This window comes from Palaemon carinicauda, chromosome 7 (assembly GCF_036898095.1).
Source record: "Palaemon carinicauda isolate YSFRI2023 chromosome 7, ASM3689809v2, whole genome shotgun sequence".
NCBI classification, from domain to species: domain Eukaryota; kingdom Metazoa; phylum Arthropoda; class Malacostraca; order Decapoda; family Palaemonidae; genus Palaemon; species Palaemon carinicauda.
The window spans coordinates 10,729,962-10,747,708 of NC_090731.1; the positions used below are offsets into that span (position 1 = coordinate 10,729,962).

Genomic DNA, 17,747 nt, shown 5'->3' on the forward strand with positions numbered 1-17,747 from the left:
ACTGAGAATATACTAATACAGCAGTGTTATGCTCAGAAAAGATGATACGCAGTAGTGTAACAAGTATGTATTTGAGAATAAGATTGCTAAAGCATATTATTTTCATGTTAGGAAAAGTAACCATAAAAATAATGGGGTGTGTGTTAGAATATTACTGTATAAACAAGAAATTACCTACATTTTTGGATATTTGAATAGCTTTAGGGAAAGCACCAAGATAAACTGTTGAACTTAATAAAACCATTGTATGAGACTCATGAAATAATAATACAAGCTCATTGCATATGCAGATGATGTTACTCTCTTTGCTTCAATTCCATCTCTTGAATGAAGATCTGCAGTTGCTGAATCCCTTAATAGAGATATAGATAAAATTAGTGCATGGTGCAAATTTTTGGACAGAAAGTTGATTCCTAACAAAAGTATGATGGTAAGTAGATCAAGGACAGTGGCTCCTCAACATCCAAATCTTAGTGTTGATGATGTTCCTTTAACTCTGTATGACATGAAATTTTAGGTTTGATTCTCGACAGCAAATTTACATACATACATATACCAAGGCACTTCCCCCCATTTTTGGGGGGTAGCCGACATCAAACAAATGAAACATAAAAGGGGACCTCTCCTCTCTACGTTCCTCCCAGCCTGACAAGGGACTCAACCGAGTTCGGCTGGTATTACTTGGGTGCCACAGCCCACCCTCCCCCGTTATCCACCACAGATGAAGCTTCATACGCTGAATCCCCTACTGCTGCTACCTCCGTGATCATCCAAGGCACCAAAGGAAGCAGTTGGGCCCACCAGAACTGCGTCACAATCGCTCGCCATTCATTCCTATTTCTAGCACGCTCTCTTGCCTCTCTCACATCTATACTCCTATCACCCAGAGCTTCCTTGACTCCATCCATCCTCCTAAACCTTGGCCTTCCTCTTGTATTTCTCCCATTAACTCTTGCATTCATCACCTTCTTTAGCAGACAGCCATTTTCCATTCTCTCAACATAGCCAAACCACCTCAACACATTCATATCCACTCTAGCTGCTAACTCATTTCTTACACCCGTTCTCATTACTTTTGAGAAATAGATTAGGTCTGTCTCTTCTTCAATTGCACAAAAAATTGTCTTAAGAAAGTCTTGTAAAATTTTTGGTGATCAATCTATTCTGAAGAAGTGTTTTAATTCTTTCATGCTATCCTTGTTTTGAGTATTATTCTCCTGTCTGGTCTTTGGCTACTGACTGCTGACTCTCATGTTGATTTGTTGGACAGGAACTTACAGTCTCTTAAATATTTCATTGCTGATCTAGATATTAATCTCTGGCACCGTCGTTCAATTAGACCATTATGCATGTTGCATAAGATTTTTCATAATTCTGACCATCCTTTACATTTAGATCTTCCGGACAGTACCATCTTGTTTGAATTATCATCAAGGGTTAGCAATTTCTAATTTAATCATAGTTTTAGCAACAGCTACAAAGATTTCGAGTATCCCATATTCAGATGGCCTGATGTTAACAGTAGATCAAAAGGTAAGGTTTTTTAATTGAATTGTGAAAGTTAGGCGAGGAAAAAACAGAGTAGATATTGATGCAAACAAAATGCCATGTATCGAATGTAACTTTAGATACTCGATTAAAAAGATTGATTGTAACAAGGTATTTTCTGTGCTTAAAGTTTTTGTTATAGTGGTGGGAAGACTATAACAATACAGAGTTGAGGTCAGTATTTAGAGTGGTCTAAGAAAGAGAAGAAAAGGTGTTGAAGAAGTGTGTGAAACTGTAGGTATATGAGTACAGTGTAGTATATATTGCTATCAATTAATAGCAACTACTGTATATGATAGATGTAAGTACTGTATTTACAAAGATATCAGAGTGGTAACAGCAATAAAATGACTTACATAACTAAAGTGGTGGCCGATTTGGTAACGTCTCTGACTGGTGAACGCCAGACGGCAGTTCGAGTCCCGCTCAAACTCGTTAGTTCCTTTGGTCGGTGCAACCTCATCATCCTTTTGAGCTAAGGAGGGGGTGTTTGGGGGACCCTATAGGTCTATCTCCTTGGTCATAGCTTGGGTGGAGAGGGGGCTTGGGTGCTGATCATCTGTATATTGGTGTGTCTAGGGCAATGTCCTTTTCAATAGGGCAGTGTCACTGTTCCTTGCCCCTACCATTCATGAGTAGCCTTTAAACCTTTAAAGGTTTACTGAAATAGATTTGTATTCAAATGCAAGAAAATAGATTGAGTTTGGTAGGGATATATTTATTGTGAAATAACCATATAAAGAAGGTTTAAGTATTGAATATGAGAGAAGGTTTGAATATTGGAATAACTGTATAGGTCAAAAGATTGTGGAGAGAGCTTGTCAAACACAGTTATCTGAACACCTTATTAACCCTTTAACCCCCAGGCTATTTAGAACTTTCAAACCCTTTACCCCCCGGGGTTATTTTTTTTTATGCACATTTTGCAGTATAATTTATTTAAATTGCTCTAACAGCCTTAATTTTCGTCATAGAGAGGTCAGGTTGGTCTCATTCTCTTGGAAAATGCTTGAAGTTTCTGTAAAAGTTATAAAAAATATGCAAAAAAAAATATAAATAGCAGTTTTTTGCAAGGATGTACCGGTACGTCCATGGGGGTAAAGGGATGGGTTTTGTGAAACGTACCAGTACGTCCTTTGGGGGTAAAAGGGTTAATGATGAATGACTCAATTCGTTGAGTTTGATTGACCAAAACAAAGGAAGAAAATTCGAAGTGAACTCTACCACTAACAGTACTTGTATTCCTGGTGTAATTTAATTTTGAGTAGCCTGCTCAATTATGTTTTTGCTGTTAGGTTTAATAGTGACTGCAGTACTTTTTATCTTTGTTACAGCTGATCATTTATAAAATTTAGGTTAGATGTGATTTCTCTCTCTCTCTCTCTCTCTCTCTCTCTCTCTCTCTCTCTCTCTCTCTCTCTCTCTCTCTCTCTCTCTCCTCAGGGTGCATTAGGGCTTTTCTTTTATATTCTCATAATTCTAGATGATAAGACAAATTTTAGAATAATTTATAATTCTCCTAATGACAAACCTGAGTCGTGTATTACAGGAGTAGACTAAAGTACGATGAATACAGCTCTCGCTGTATTTCTGCTTCTGTAGTCAAGAACAATGGTTTGTATTATCATGTAGGAGCAATTATTCATGTAACAAACAAAAGATAATAAGCGTTCTGTATTAATTTCATTTTATATTTTCTTTCAGGATGATGAAACAGTTTGGGCAACCCCAGCTGTGGCTGTTAATGCTGCTGAAACAGACATAGCAAGTTCAATAGATGGCAACACAGAATTGTCTACCACGGACACTAATGAACAGACTACAACAAAAACAAAGATTGTTTTTAATGTGTCGAAACCTTCCGTTACTAATTGTGATGGAAATGTCATGAATGACAAAAGTATGTACCCTACCCTATATTTCCCAATTTTTTTACATAGTACATTTCGTGCCTGATTTCCACGTTAGGTACAGTATTAAAGTCCTTTTAAGTATCCCAGGGAGAGTTTGGAATAATAACTCATGCTTAGATGTTGTATCTTTAGGTGGCCCTTCAGAGTTGTAATGATGATATTCTAGGTAAAATAAGAAAATTATCACAATTGCCTTAATCTTTCAAGATGACTTTCCCCAATATGCACAATTGGTTCTTAATGTTTATAGAATAAGGTTTCCTTTTTAACCATTATATAAATTACCCTGTAGCAATAGGATACTGTAGAAACGCAGTCCTTAATTTTTATACTGTTGGCAGTATATATTAATATTAGCTTCCTCACAAGTCAAGTTATTTTCCTTTGCAAGACATAAAACTTTGGGTAGTAGTTTTTGTTTACAATAAGCCTTTATTATTTTTATATTTTTTATTAGGATTGGATAATTAGAGAAAATTATATGTGAATGGGTTAACTTTTTTTGACTTGTGGTTCATTATTTACTTAGAATAGAGTTAAGAAAGTTTTTTCTTATACAGTTTGTTATAGGATTCATCAGCCATTTTATTAGAATGTTTAGGATTTACAAAAGTCGAATCATAACTTAAGCTGGTTTTTGAAATGTGTACAGTATATTGTAGGATTAAATTTTAGTTTCTTGTTTAGGTCTATTTGTTCTAGAACAGATCTAATGAATTTTTTTCCCATTTCAGATAATGACGTCAATAGCAATATCGTGAATGAAGACGAGTATGAAGAATTTGTTCCTCCCCCTTTCACAGTTGATTATGATAAGAAACCAGGTTTCAGAGATGTAGAGCTAGAAGAACAGCCCTTAGCAGCTCGAGGAATAGAAATCTCAGGTCTTTGCTCAATAATGTGAAGATATAAATACTGTTGTGAGAACAGTTTATCACTCTTTATAGATATGTATATTTTTGGGAGGCCTTAACAGAGTTGGTTGTGTTTTACATAACTTATTCATGTATGAAGCTGGAGGTTAAAATGCAGATGAAGTGTGTGGAGCTCAGTGTAGTATGCACATTAGGATGCATGTATTTAAGTGATTGCATTCTCATTCAACTGTTATCATATACTACCATTGTCAATCATTAGATCCTTTAAAGATCATGCATATTTCGCTTGATTCAGAGTTCTGTAAAAGTGTCTTGCAATGTTGATGGTATCATTTTGCTCATGAATACTAACGGTTTATATATTTGATTATTTTTTATAGTTGAGATGGTGTCATTGATATTCTTATTTATTTGGTAGTTTATATGATTTGAATGGCTACTTTAGTTTCCTCCAGTGATGGAAACCAAAGTAGATAGAATACCTTCGTTAAAAGTACAAATGCTATAGAATATTCAAAAGCACATCAAATACCTTTGAGCCTTCTAATGTGATTGGCATTCTAATAAATCATTATTTATCATGGGGGCCTTTTTTATGTATTTATTAATCCTTGAAGCCCAAGTATCTTTTCCTGATGGTTACTATTATTTTTTTTAAGATATCTTTTTTTATAAGTAAATGCAATGAAATGCAGTGTATTTATATGACCTAGAAAGATTAAGGAGGGTATAAAGTATTGGCAATAATATTTATGTAAGAGATTAACATTGGTAGATATATGAAGTCACTGGGGCAAATGCATGTTTTAATGCATCTGTAATGACATGAAACAGAACTTTTTTTTTCTGTTTGCTATTGTTCACCAGTTGTTCCAAAATGACAATTTCTAAAATAATTTGTTCTCTTGAATAAATATTCTTTAAAATTGACTCACTTTGGAATTACTGTATAGGATGTGGATTATTCATATTGTTACTTATGTTTTAAGTGAAAGAGTTTGCAAAGACAGTGATATAAGATTTTAATTTTAGACAAAGTCTAATTAAGTGTAGTAATCATAGATTGTCTTTATTGAAAAGATATTGTGGATTGCTGCAAACATCTGTACATTTGTAAATAGAAAATAAACTTATTTTCTTGTTTGTCCTTTTTTTCCTTACATCCCTCAGTAGTACACCAGCTTTAAAGTTGGTTTTAGATTACTTGATACTTTAACGATAGATTTGATGGAATACAGTACTATGTACATTATACAGTACAGTACATTTAGCATTTCACAAAAAAACTAACTGTACAATGCTTTTTGATGAGTTATTGTATGGTACGCCTGCACATATTTATGTTATTGGTGTTAGATGTTTGGTTTTATGATAGAGGTTGAACAGTCCAGATAGAACATGAAGGATGGTATTTTAATACTTAAGATGCTGTACAGTTAATTTCAAAATAAAAATGAAGAAAAGTAACGTGTGTTTTATTTTCTCCCATGGGGTATTACAATATTTGAAATTTTTGTTTAAAGTTGAGAAAATTGCTCTTTAAAAAAGTTTTATAATACATTGTTTAACTTTGCTATTTTGTCAAATCTTGCACTAATTGTAACGTTACTGTTTGTTTCTACGCGGATACAAGTGGGGTGGAACCTCTACCATTCCGCGACCGTTGTGCATTGGGGGCCCTAAGGCATCCGCTCCCTGAAAGTGTGACCTCCCTCCCTGTGACAGTATTCCCCAGTGATGTGGTTCCTGTTAGAGCAACCCTTGTGGCTCTTCCATTTGGAAAGTGTTTGTTGTCTTGGTTTCTCGGACTTCGACTCTGATTGCTGGGGCTGAGGAAAGGATTGGAAAGAGGAAGAATGTGCCCCTCTTTGGTATCCCACTCTAGTGACTTCTAAGATGAAGATGTCGAGTAAGGTTTGCCAGCCGTAGTCATAGGAAAGGGCTCCTTTGGGCCACCTCTCTTCGAAGGGCTTTTAATAATAATAATAGTAATGGGATCGGGAGTCACAGCCTTGTGTTTCAGCTGGGACCGTGATCCAATGCCACGGCCTTGATCCTTGGGCTGGGCTCATGTCCCAAACTATCCCAATAGCCAAGTGTGACTATTTTGGTTCTGCAGGGCCAGAACCCCCACCCTATATCATGGAATCATGCCTCCGATCGGCTGGGAACTGGTGTCAATGCTCCGTTTTTAGCCTCACCAAGGCTGATATGCAGAGCCGGGGCCAGTCAGAATAAGGCTTATGATCCTGTGTTCCTGCTCCCCACCAACCCTGGAGCCATGACACGGTGTCACTGCCTTGAGCCTTGGCTGCCCCATACTACCTCAGTAGCCAAGTGGAACAGGTGTTGTGGCTTTGCATTTCCCCCAAACCCCTGTGGCTGTTGCCGAGGACCAGCACCCCATGACACGGCCCCAAGTCTCAGACTACTCCGGTAGCTAAGCAGGACATGGGTGACAGCCTCAGCTTCATATTTCGGCACCTATAGAGCAGGGGGCCATTGGCCATGACCTAATATCACGGCCTCAAGCCTCAGTTCCCTGGGTCAGTGGCTCGGGTTCCCTGCTTTGGCCCAATGTTTCAGCCCCCGGTCTGGGGCATGACCCAGTGTCATGGCTCCACGTCTTGGGCCCCAGCCTCTGTTCTCCGGTTACTTCTATAGGCAGGTAGTATATACAGCCAACCCACAGGGCCAGGTCATGACCCCAGATCTCGACCCTAGGACAATGACTTGGATCAGGTTGTCAGTGTTGGCCTTGTGAAGATGCACGAGGCCATAGCCCTGTGTCACAGTTCCATGCCTCTCCGTCCTGCGGCCGAGCCTTGGGGTTCCCCAAACTACCTTGCTGTCCAAGTGAGAAAGGTTGGTAGGCCTCCATGGGGCTGATACACAGCCAGAGCAGTGACTCCTAATCTGAGCACCAAGTCATGGGCCTTGGAGCCATAAATTGGGTCCCCTGTTACATCTAGTGTCAGCTCTGTGTTTCAGCCCTCTTGAACAGGTAGTGTACCAATACTGGAAAGGGCCATGATCCTGTATCACGTCCCCTTGATATTGGGGTACAGGTCCGTATATGGGCCCCAAGGAACAATGCATATGGCTTGCCTGTGACCTGTGTCATGTATCTCTCCATGGTATTGAGGATCAGGTTTCCCAGCTATCCAGTAACAAAGGGCAGTGCCAGGAGTTATGTACTTGAACACATGTTGCCCTCCAGTTGATAAAGGAGCTTCAGCATTTTCTATTTGAGATGATCGCACCATTCAAAGTCTTCTTTGCACATGGGCTCACACTACAAGACTAAGAGTTAGGGGTGGAGGGATCTTCTCTCCATGAGGCATGGGGCTGTGGCTATCATTCCGCTCCGTCTACCAGAGGAATAGGTTGATTACTCCTTCCATGTCTGCTGTGTCAGGCTTTTAGATCTTTCCCCCATTATCACTTGCCTTCCCAGGCCGCCATCAGTCCCCGATTACATGGTTAGCCTGGCCTGTAGACAATAGGCTGGGTAAGATGGCACTCGTATCTCTTGTCCCTAAGGTCTGGTGCTGAAAGAAGCAAATGATCCCAGATCAGTACTACTGTCTGATGCCCGTGCTCACTTTCAAGGGTGTGACCGTCGGAGGAAGGATTCTGGGGAACCATTTTCAGGGTGGTCATTGGTCTTTGGGCAGCACTTTGGTGTTTCTCAAGCACCCAGACCTTCCTTGAGGCTGCCTGGGGTATCCCACACCCATGCAATTTTCCTCAGAAATACTGTATATGTTACTTCGGAATTCTTTGGTGTAGGGTTCGCAAGGAAGGCCTCTGGGACTTTCCTAGTCCCTGAAAGTATCACCCACAATTTTATGGAAGGAACCAAGGTTTTTCCAGGCAGTGGGACAGCAGCATTAACCCCACTTTTTTTCTTTTCATGATTAAAGTACTCATCTCTTCTTCCAACATTCCTGAGAATCCTGGACTTGTGGGCAGAGGTAGCAGAGATGTTGAAGGATATCACTCAAAAAGAGTTCTACCAGACGAATTGTTCTTGTTTTCTGTGGATCTGAAATTGTTTGGAATATGGATGAAAGTGGTTAGTTTATGAACACCGATGTGAAATTCTTATTTTCTTTCTTGACTAAAACGTTCAACTGTACGCACTCTTAATGTAACATAAATGTAATTAGCATGTGTGCATATAAAAATTTCAGTTGGTCTTGGATACAATTTTTATTTGAATTGATATTCATTATAGTATCACATAGTGTTATAACTTTTTGTTATTGCTTAACAGGTTTGTTTTTGGAAGAAGATGCTCAAAAGAAATTAATTGCTAAGGAGGAACACGGTGCTCCCAGTTTCAAGGCAGCAAAGGACAGGTAAGCTAACTATGTGAATTTTTTTGTTTCTCTAATTTAAATGCATGTAATTTTTAGAATTATTTGTTGCATGTTAAAAAAATATTACATATATTCACTATACCTGCAGTTTTGAAATATATGCTGATTTAAACCCCATTCTAATAATCGTGCCTTTTCTATCTTCCCCAAGTGTACATTGATTTTGTGCGGAAATAGGCAAATGCTGTCTGACTTTATTTACAGTCAGCAAAGCCCCGTGCACTTTTACGCCACAACACAAATCTACTGCCTGTGTACTGGATGTATAATAAGGTGTGAACGACGAGTGAGCTCTTCCTAAACTGGTTTCATTACTGCTTCATGCTGGAGGTTGAGTGCTACTTGCAGAATGAAAGGTTGGAGTTAAGGTCCTGCTGACCCTTGATAATGCTCCAGGACGCCCATCCTCCATCGATGTAGTGAAGATTAATGTGCTGGTGGTATTTCCTTCCAACACCACACCACTCATCCAGCAGTTGGACTAAGTTATCATCAAGAACTTGAAGGCCCATTACAGTGGACGAGTGATGGTGCGACTCCACGAAGCCTTGGATAACAATCCCGCCCTCGATGTCATCCAATATTGAAGCATTTCATGATTGCCAACTGTCGTCTGTCTGTCATTGAGGAATCATTCAACGATGTCAAATCTCAGCCTGTGAATGCTTGATCGAAATATCTGTGGCCAGGTGTGTGAAAGACTTTGCCGGCTTCAGTCCTAATGAAGATTTTTAGCAGACCTTTCAGAGGATTGTGACCTTAGCAAGGAAAGTGTCAGTTGAAGGCCTCAGGGAAGTGGCTGAAGATAGCATCATGGATGAAATAAAGAAGGCGGTGAAGTAGCTCCCCATCACAGTGTTCTTCACCTCTCTTGGAAAACACCAACCTCCTCCTCCAACCACAGATTCTCCAGTGGAAACTCCCACGAAACAGTGATGCTGATGGTGTAGATGATAACCCAGTACCAGCACCAGAAGGGTAAGATATTTTTCCGTAAACTTTTACAGCTTTTAAACATACTGTCCCATTAAAAGTTAATATGTACTGTACACTAATGTAACATTTTACAGCTTTAAATATTGAATTAATACTGTACTCTACTTTACATATGGAAGATTTAAAACATATAATTACATATATTTTAATATTTTTTTCTTTACACCACTGATGATTCATCCTTACAGACATGTCATGCCAAGCAGTTATGTCCCATCATCATTCATCCATTTGTGACTGCATGTCTTATCCTCATCCCCCTCACCACTGGGCCTCTTTGTGGGATATCCGGTAAGTTATGTCACCCAGTATACGTACAGTATTTAAACTTATTTTGTTCCGACACAGATACAAACCTTTCTCCTTTACACAGGAGAATGATAACAGTGAATGTGGAATACAGTAGTTAAAATCTTATAACAAGGTGTAAGTAATTGGCTGGTGGTTACCTGCTGGGGGCAGGAGTTTCACCAAATTATCATTCTGATAGCAGCAGTCAGTGAAGATTGACGTTCTTCAACTGGCTGGAGACTTTGGCAGATTTTCAAGCATTTTTCGTCAGTACTCTTGGACTTTGTTCTCAGCATGATGCTATTGTGTCTTGAGATATTGACCTTGAGTCGGAGACATGATTGATGGTATCATGTCTCCCACAAATCTATAGGTTGGCCAAAGGTAAATGTAGAATTCTCACCTTTACCATCTTGGAGTTAGACTTCCATTAAAGTCAAAAGAAGAGGCTCCTTCCCAAAAGAATTTGTTTCCTTCTCTATTTGCAAATGCAAACAACAGGTATCCTAATGAGTCCTGTTGATTTAATGTTCTCAACTTCGCTTATTGGAAGCTGAATGCTTTGTTTGCTGATCACCAGACTTAGTCTGCAATCAAGTTTGAGGGCGCTTGATAAACGAGCACTCACAACCCTCAGCAAGGTTACAAGTCAACCTTTGTGAGACCCCTCTTCATCATCTAGACGGACAGAGACAAGCTTCTACCAGATACCTTATCCACATGCAGCTCAACACACCTCATCCACGTGCCTCAACTGAACGCTTCTCAACCCAGACGTACCTCATCCAGATGCACTTTATCCAGGCAAAGATGTTTTTGGGCTCAAGCCATGTCGTCCTGATGGAAGGTTCCTTCAGTAGCTTCCTTAGGGTATATATGACTACAGTAGATATTCCCAGAGAATTAAACTAAAGGTTTCACAGAATTCTAACTTCTGGCGCGAGTACCCTAAAGGTTTCCCTCTAGGATATCGTATATCAACAGGGGACGCATGCATTAACACGCCACATGGCTATCTGCACCCCACATAGCGTTTACGCTTCGGGGGGAAAAGGTGGCGAGATAACTGAGGAGCCGCTTCAAAGTTATCCTCCTTCGTTACTGTTACGGTACTCGCAACATAAACAAACGGCGGCCATAGCTGTCCGCCATACCGTGTGACGTCATGTCCGTCCCCATTCCTCCGTCTGTAGCTTTCTATAACAGTTGGTTTTTCCCAGTGATCTCGCTTTATCCCTTGCATCCTTCGTCATGTCGCAATCTTCGGCCTCGCCTTCTTCTGGAAAGTTGAGTACCAGGTTCTTGTATTGCTTAAATGAGCTCTGGCCGCAAAGTAACGATTTTTTACCCTTAAATCTTGTGTTCTGTGGCAGAGCTGTGCCTTGACCGGAGGCGCCATTTTACGACGCCGTTGTTCGCCTCGCATGCTTTATTTAGTTAGCCAGAACAGCCCTCCCGGTCTTATAACTAATTAATATCATTAGTTATTTAGTCTTCATTGCTAGGAATGTTATATTATGCCGATGGTATTCTTCGGCGTTCTTAATTAGCAGACCCCATGCTAGCCTACTAGCCTATCCTAGGCCGAAGCCTAGTGTTCATGTTTACTTTTGCATGATATAATAAGTGTTCCTAGTGTTAATGTAAATGAAGATATAGGCATTTTAAACATACAAGATTCAGTGTTGCACATGTACTTTCGCCTTCTAGGGACCATACAAGGAACCGTGCCTGGTCCATCCATGTCACACTCCCCTAACCCAACATTGGGGCCCTTGTATGCTTCCTTATTTCCCCTGTTATCTTCGGGTAACCCTCTGGGTAGCCTTGCTATATCTTAGCCCCCTTACCCGGAATAGTTTTCGGGTAGGTTAGGCTAGATCGTTCTTCACTCTTCCCTACCATAGTATATGGAGGGACCTCGGACAGAACCCCAGAGTACCTATCGTTCATCCCAGTCCACCTTAGGGGAATGCCTTTCCCTTAAGGTATCGACTGAGACTGAAGGTGGAAGGGCTCTGCCTTTCCCCCTAGACTGCACTTGGTTGGGATACGTCCCTTCCTCCCTGTAGCCTAGCAATGTGTCTTTCCCAGCCCTCCCTAATCTAGGAGAAGATTCTCCTGGTTTAGGTTAGGCCTTGGGGGATTCTGTTTTATTATAGTTTAGGACAGAACACCAGTGCTGTGCCTGATCTGAGCTAACCTCCCCTAGGTTGGAGAGCGTTTCTCTCCTGCCTAGGCAGTCTAGCACCTAACAGATTCCCCCCACCCCTTGGGAGTTTTAGGGTTGTGTCCCCTTCTGCTCCTCCACTCTATCCCTTTGTGTTGGCTTGCCTTCACACCCCTGTCCGCTGTCCTACAACTCCTCTCCTGGGGAGAGTTGTAGGTTAGGCTGTGCTCTTCTGCTTGGTTGGCCGCTCTGCTACACTTCCCCCTCATAGTTGAACTATGGGGTGGTGCCGGCGGAAGATCCCCCTCTCTGAGTGTCCTCTGATCCTCCCTTGGATTACCACAGGCATCCAGCCGTCTGCCGGCTCCCTGCCGCCGGATGATAGGCGTATCCCCTCCTATCATGAGAGCACTCCTTCCGGAGGGAAGCCGGTCGGGTATCGGGCATTACCCTTCCTTACTTCCCTCCTTACCTTTCTCTCTCCTATCATGGTGCCGGTCCACTGCCGCCTCCGCTTGCCGACGCTAACCGCCGACACCTCAGGTGACCTTCCTACTTCATAGGATGTTACTATCTGAGGATTACCTAGGGCGACAGGCTGCCGGGGGCCGCCGCCCCTTGCCAACGCTACCGCCGACATCTCAGGTAACCCTCCCCTCCCTCTTATGCAGCCATTTAGGTTCACCAGCGCCGACAGCCTGCTGGCTGCCGGAGGCCGCCGTGCCAGCGATCGCCTTCCTATGTGTCTCCTATCTCTCTGCTGCTCAGTGTGTGGCCTTAGATGGATTCACCCCGCAGGACCGGCCTCCGGCTTGTCGCCGGTCTGCCGGCGCCGCCCCTGCGGCTTTCATGGACAAGCAACCCCCGCGCCGGCAGTCGATCTGATGCAGCTGGATAGCCTGACCGCTCTTTCTTTGGTATCTCAAACTTTAAAAACAGTGGCTAGGGTGTACGGTTGTACAGTACAATATTTTCAGCATACTCTGTGCTTCTCAGTGCAGTCTCTTGCCGGGACCTACCCAAATAAAAGGGGGTTTATCCTATTTTCCCCCTCTCTCTCCCTAGGTTCTGAATGATTTCAGATCCTCTCCATTCTGTAGACAATTCCTTAATAAGGAAGCCTAAGCTTGGCTCATCCATAAGGATGCTCTTCCCTCCTTTAGAACCTTCAGGTCCTAAGGAATTGACTGCAGAAAAGGTCACGGTAACCGGCTGGACGGGACTCACAAGTATGCGTCTTCCTGCTTCCTTTCTAGCTCACCTATCCTGAGCTCACATAAAACCAATTCTACAGATATAAGTGAATCTTAATCTTAAGAATAATGTAAGCCATAACTATGTCTTCCATGTACTCATGGTCTCTTTCTTTTACAAGAGGAGAACGTGAAGTGGAGAGCTCCTTCTGCGGAGTTCGCCGCCCGGACTTCTACGGGCATAAGGCATGCCGGACCCACGCCCCCTGTGCAGCAAAAAGGGAAATCTCAAGTACTGGGATCCGCAGACCTGTTCAACCTGCAAAGGCCTTCTTGATGAGGCGTTCGATAACCCTCCGTCCGCGGAGGCCAGGAACAACGCTCGAGAGAAACTGCGCAAGTGGGTGCGCGGTTTCCAAAAGAACGCCACCGGGCCTTATCTCCCCAATGAAAAGATGAGGGCCCTGCTTTTCCCAAAAGTACTATCGGATTCTGTGATTGCCCAGGATCAGATTCCCTGCGTTCAACTAGTGGTTGAGCCCGACATTTCGGCTACACTCCGAAAGTGTCATCTGGATGAGGTGGACAAGATGTCAGAAGTGTCCGACAACACCGAGAGGACCCTCATGGGTGAGGATCTGGAGGAAGAAGAGGATCAGGTGGAGTTCCCTGATTCGGAGGGCGAGGTCGCCCAAACACCTCCGGTAACCCCTGTTGTGGTTGAGGAGCCAGTCCCCTCTACCTCCGCCGCCTCGCAACCCCTGCTGCCCGCCACCGAAGATGCCATCCGGGTATTGGTGGCACTGATGGACGAAAAGCTCCGTAAGAACCAAGAGGAGCTCAAAGTTCATCTTATAGGTTGGAAACAACCGAAGAAGATCTCGGTTAAGGATCTTCCCCCCTGCTCGGAGTCTAACCCCTGGAGGTACGCCGAGCCTATGCCAATTACAACTGGCAAGATTTTCATTAACGATAAGCTTGGGTCCATCCTCTTGGAAGAAGTGGAATTCTTCCCCAGCTTTGAGGCTTACCCGGACTGTTACGTCCGGATCAGGTCCGAACCGGCCTCCAAGGAGGAGACCGAACCCAAGGAAGTGATCGTGTTTGATCACTCGAAAGCTCAAGCCATGCTGGCCGACTGCCTCAAGAGCTGGCAGAATGTCTTAATAGCCGAGGTTTTACCAACTCTAAGATGCCGGCGTTGAGCAAGAAACACCCGTCCTTTCTTGCTCCCTCTGCTGCAACTTTACCCTTCATGCAAAAGGTATTTCATGCGGTCATGAAGGCGGTGGAGGAAGGAAAGCCCTGCCCTACCCTGGAGGAGTGTAGGCCTCTCTCCCTCGCCCTTCCCTCCGACGATAGATTCTGGAAAGATATCCAGTTTACCTTCACGGTCGGGAAACTGGAACCTGACGCAGCTGGTCGTCAGTTTAACGAAGATCTTCCAAAGCTGAACGACCACCTTCTTCGTCGGGAGCAGGATACCAAGGAGAGGCTAGCTGCCTCCCTGTCCCATCAAATTCAGCTAGAAGTCATGGCCGGGGACGTTAGGGTTCCAGACTTGTATATGGTTCTCGCGAAGACCCACCTAGTAACCGTGATGAAGGACTTACATAGCTTCATCAAGGCCCAGAGAGCCTGCAGAGAATTCGTGTTTGCCAACGCGGCAGTAAAACGCGAACCCCGGAAACTAATCTCCTCCAACATCTGGGGCAAACATCTCTTCCCGACAGCTCTGGTGAAAGAGATCATGGACAAAGCCGCTTCTGAGAACCGGAACCTTCTCAATAAGTGGGGCATGTCCTGCAAAAGGAAGTCCTCTCAGGAAGAAGGCCCTCAGCCTAAGAGGAAAACTTCAAAACCAAGGCCCCAGCAGCGTCAACCAAAACGCCAGTTTCCGGCTCCCGCTACTCCCCAAGTAGTTGCACAGCCACAACAGACCTTTCAGTTGGTCCCCCAGCCGGTGGTGTCGCAATCACCAGTCTTCACCCCTGCCTACGAACGACAATCCACTACCTTTTGTCCCAGAGGTAGAGGCTCCGGCAGAGACTCCTCTCGTCATCCCTCCAGGGGCAGAGGAGGAAAGGGAGCTAGCGGCCGAGGTGGCAAACCCTCGGGAAACCAGAAGCAATGAAGTGCTTCCGGTGGGAGGAAGACTCCGCCATTTTCAGGATCGCTGGACCTTCGATCCTTGGGCACACAGCATCATCAAGAAGGGACTAGGTTGGAGCTGGACGCAACCGCTTCAACCTTCAACCAATTCTTCTAGCCATCAACCACCGTCTTGGAAGAATATGTCCTAGAACTCTTGAACAAGAAGGTGATCAAGAGGGTAAAGTCCACCAGGTTCCAAGGAAGACTGTTTTGTGTTCCCAAGAACTCAGACAAGCTCAGAGTCATTCTCGACTTGTCACCCCTCAACAAGTTCATTGCGAACAACAAATTCAAGATGCTGACTCTTCAACAAATAAGAGCCCTACTGCCTCACAAGGCCTACACGGTCTCAATAGACCTGGCGGACGCCTACTGGCACGTCCCAATGAACCACCACGCTTCCTCCTACCTAGGATTCCGGCTCCAGAGCCATGCCCTTCGGGCTCAACGTAGCTCCGAGAATCTTCACCAAGCTAGCAGACACAATCGTCCACCAGCTACGCCTTCAGGGCGTCCAAGTGATGGCCTACCTCGATGACTGGCTGGTCTGGTCGACATCGCCAGAAGAATGTTTGAGAGCTTGCAGCAAAGTGACCGAGTTCCTGGAACATCTGGGTTTCAAGATTAACATCAAGAAGTCTCGCCTCTCTCCAGCTCAGAAGTTCCAATGGTTAGGAATCCATTGGAATCTTCAGTCACACCACCTTTCCATCCCGCTGAAGAAAAGGAAAGAAATAGCCGGGTCTGTCAAAAGACTTCTCAAATCCAAACGGATTTCAAGACGACAGCAGGAGCAAGTACTCGGCTCCCTACAGTTCGCCTCAGTGACAAACCCAGTGCTAAGAGCACAGCTAAAGGATGCCTCAGGAGTCTGGAGACGAAACGCATCCATCGCTCGAAGAGATCTCAAGAGACCCCTACCGAACAGGCTTCGCTCACTTCTAAGACCGTGGTCAGAAGCAAGGAACTTGAAAAGATCCATCCCTCTTCAACCTCCGCCTCCATCGATCAACATCCACACGGACGCCTCTCTGGAGGGTTGGGGGGGTCACTCCCATCAACGACAGGTTCAAGGAACATGGTCTCCCCTATTCAAGACGTTTCACATCAACATCTTGGAGGCCATGGCGGTTCTTCTCACCCTGAAGAAATTATCCCCACGTCCCTCCATACACATCCGTCTGACTCTGGACAGCTCGGTAGTAGTCAGATGTCTCAACCGTCAGGGCTCGAGATCGCCCCACATAAACCAGGTGCTATTACCCATCTTCCGCCTGGCGTACAGGAAGAAGTGGCACTTGTCTGCAGTTCACCTACAAGGATTCCGCAATGTGACGGCGGACGCTTTATCAAGGACAAGCCCCATAGAATCGGAATGATCTCTAGACGCAAGATCATTCTCCTTCATCTCTCGTCAAGTCCCGGAACTACAGATCGATCTCTTTGCGACGAGCGACAACAAGCAACTTCCTCGATATGTGGCCCCTTACGAGGACCCCAAAGCGGAAGCAGTGGAAACCATGTCCCTGGACTGGAACAGATGGTCCAAGATTTACCTGTTCCCTCCACCCAACCTTCTGCTGAAAGTCCTCTCCAAACTGAGAACCTTCAAAGGGACAGCAGCCCTAGTGGCTCCCAAATGGCCTCGGAGCAACTGGTTTCCCCTAGTCCTGGAGCTACAGCCCAAGCTGATCCCCCTGCCGGGCCCAGTTCTCTCCCAACAGGTGCAGAAGTCGACTGTCTTCGCTTCATCAAAGAAAGTCAAAGACCTTCATCTCATGATTTTCTCTCCCTAGCCGTGAAGAAAAGGTTTGGGATCTCGAAGAAAAGTTTAGATTTCTTAGAGGAATACAAAACAAAGTCTACCAGAAGGCAATATGAATCATCCTGGAAGTGGGTATCCTTCGCCAAGGCAGAAAACCCTACGGAAATCTCCATAGATTTTTGCATGTCCTTGTTTATTCACCTTCATGGACAAGGCTTAGCAGCCAATTTCCACTTGCAAATCGGCCTTGACTAGACCACTACTGTACGCCTTCCAAATAGATTTGTCCAACAAAATCTTCAATAAACTCCCGAAGGCGTGTGCTAGACTCCGTTCAGCACCTCCACCGAGACCCATCACCTGGTCCCTGGATAAGGTGCCCCATTTTGCTTCTAGCCTGGACAACGAATCTTGCCCTCTGAAAGACTTGACTCAAAAAGTAATCTTCCTTTTT

General features: G+C 44.0%; 1 protein-coding gene across 6 annotated transcripts in view; it reads left to right on the forward strand.

Annotated features, from left to right (window-relative positions):
* Nucleotides 1-5,767, forward strand: part of LOC137643832 (pre-mRNA cleavage complex 2 protein Pcf11-like) — a 69,796-nt gene extending 64,029 nt beyond the window's left edge. For 5 of the 6 annotated variants that reach the window (XM_068376545.1, XM_068376546.1, XM_068376547.1 and 2 more), the window contains 2 exons: nt 3,253-3,448; nt 4,196-5,767. In XM_068376545.1, the coding sequence (XP_068232646.1) occupies nt 3,253-3,448; nt 4,196-4,365 (366 nt within the window). In that variant the 3' untranslated portion in view covers nt 4,366-5,767. The remainder of the gene's footprint in view (nt 1-3,252; nt 3,449-4,195) is intronic. The other variant, XM_068376543.1, reaches the window with a different exon arrangement.
* Nucleotides 5,768-17,747: the final 11,980 nt, after the last annotated feature.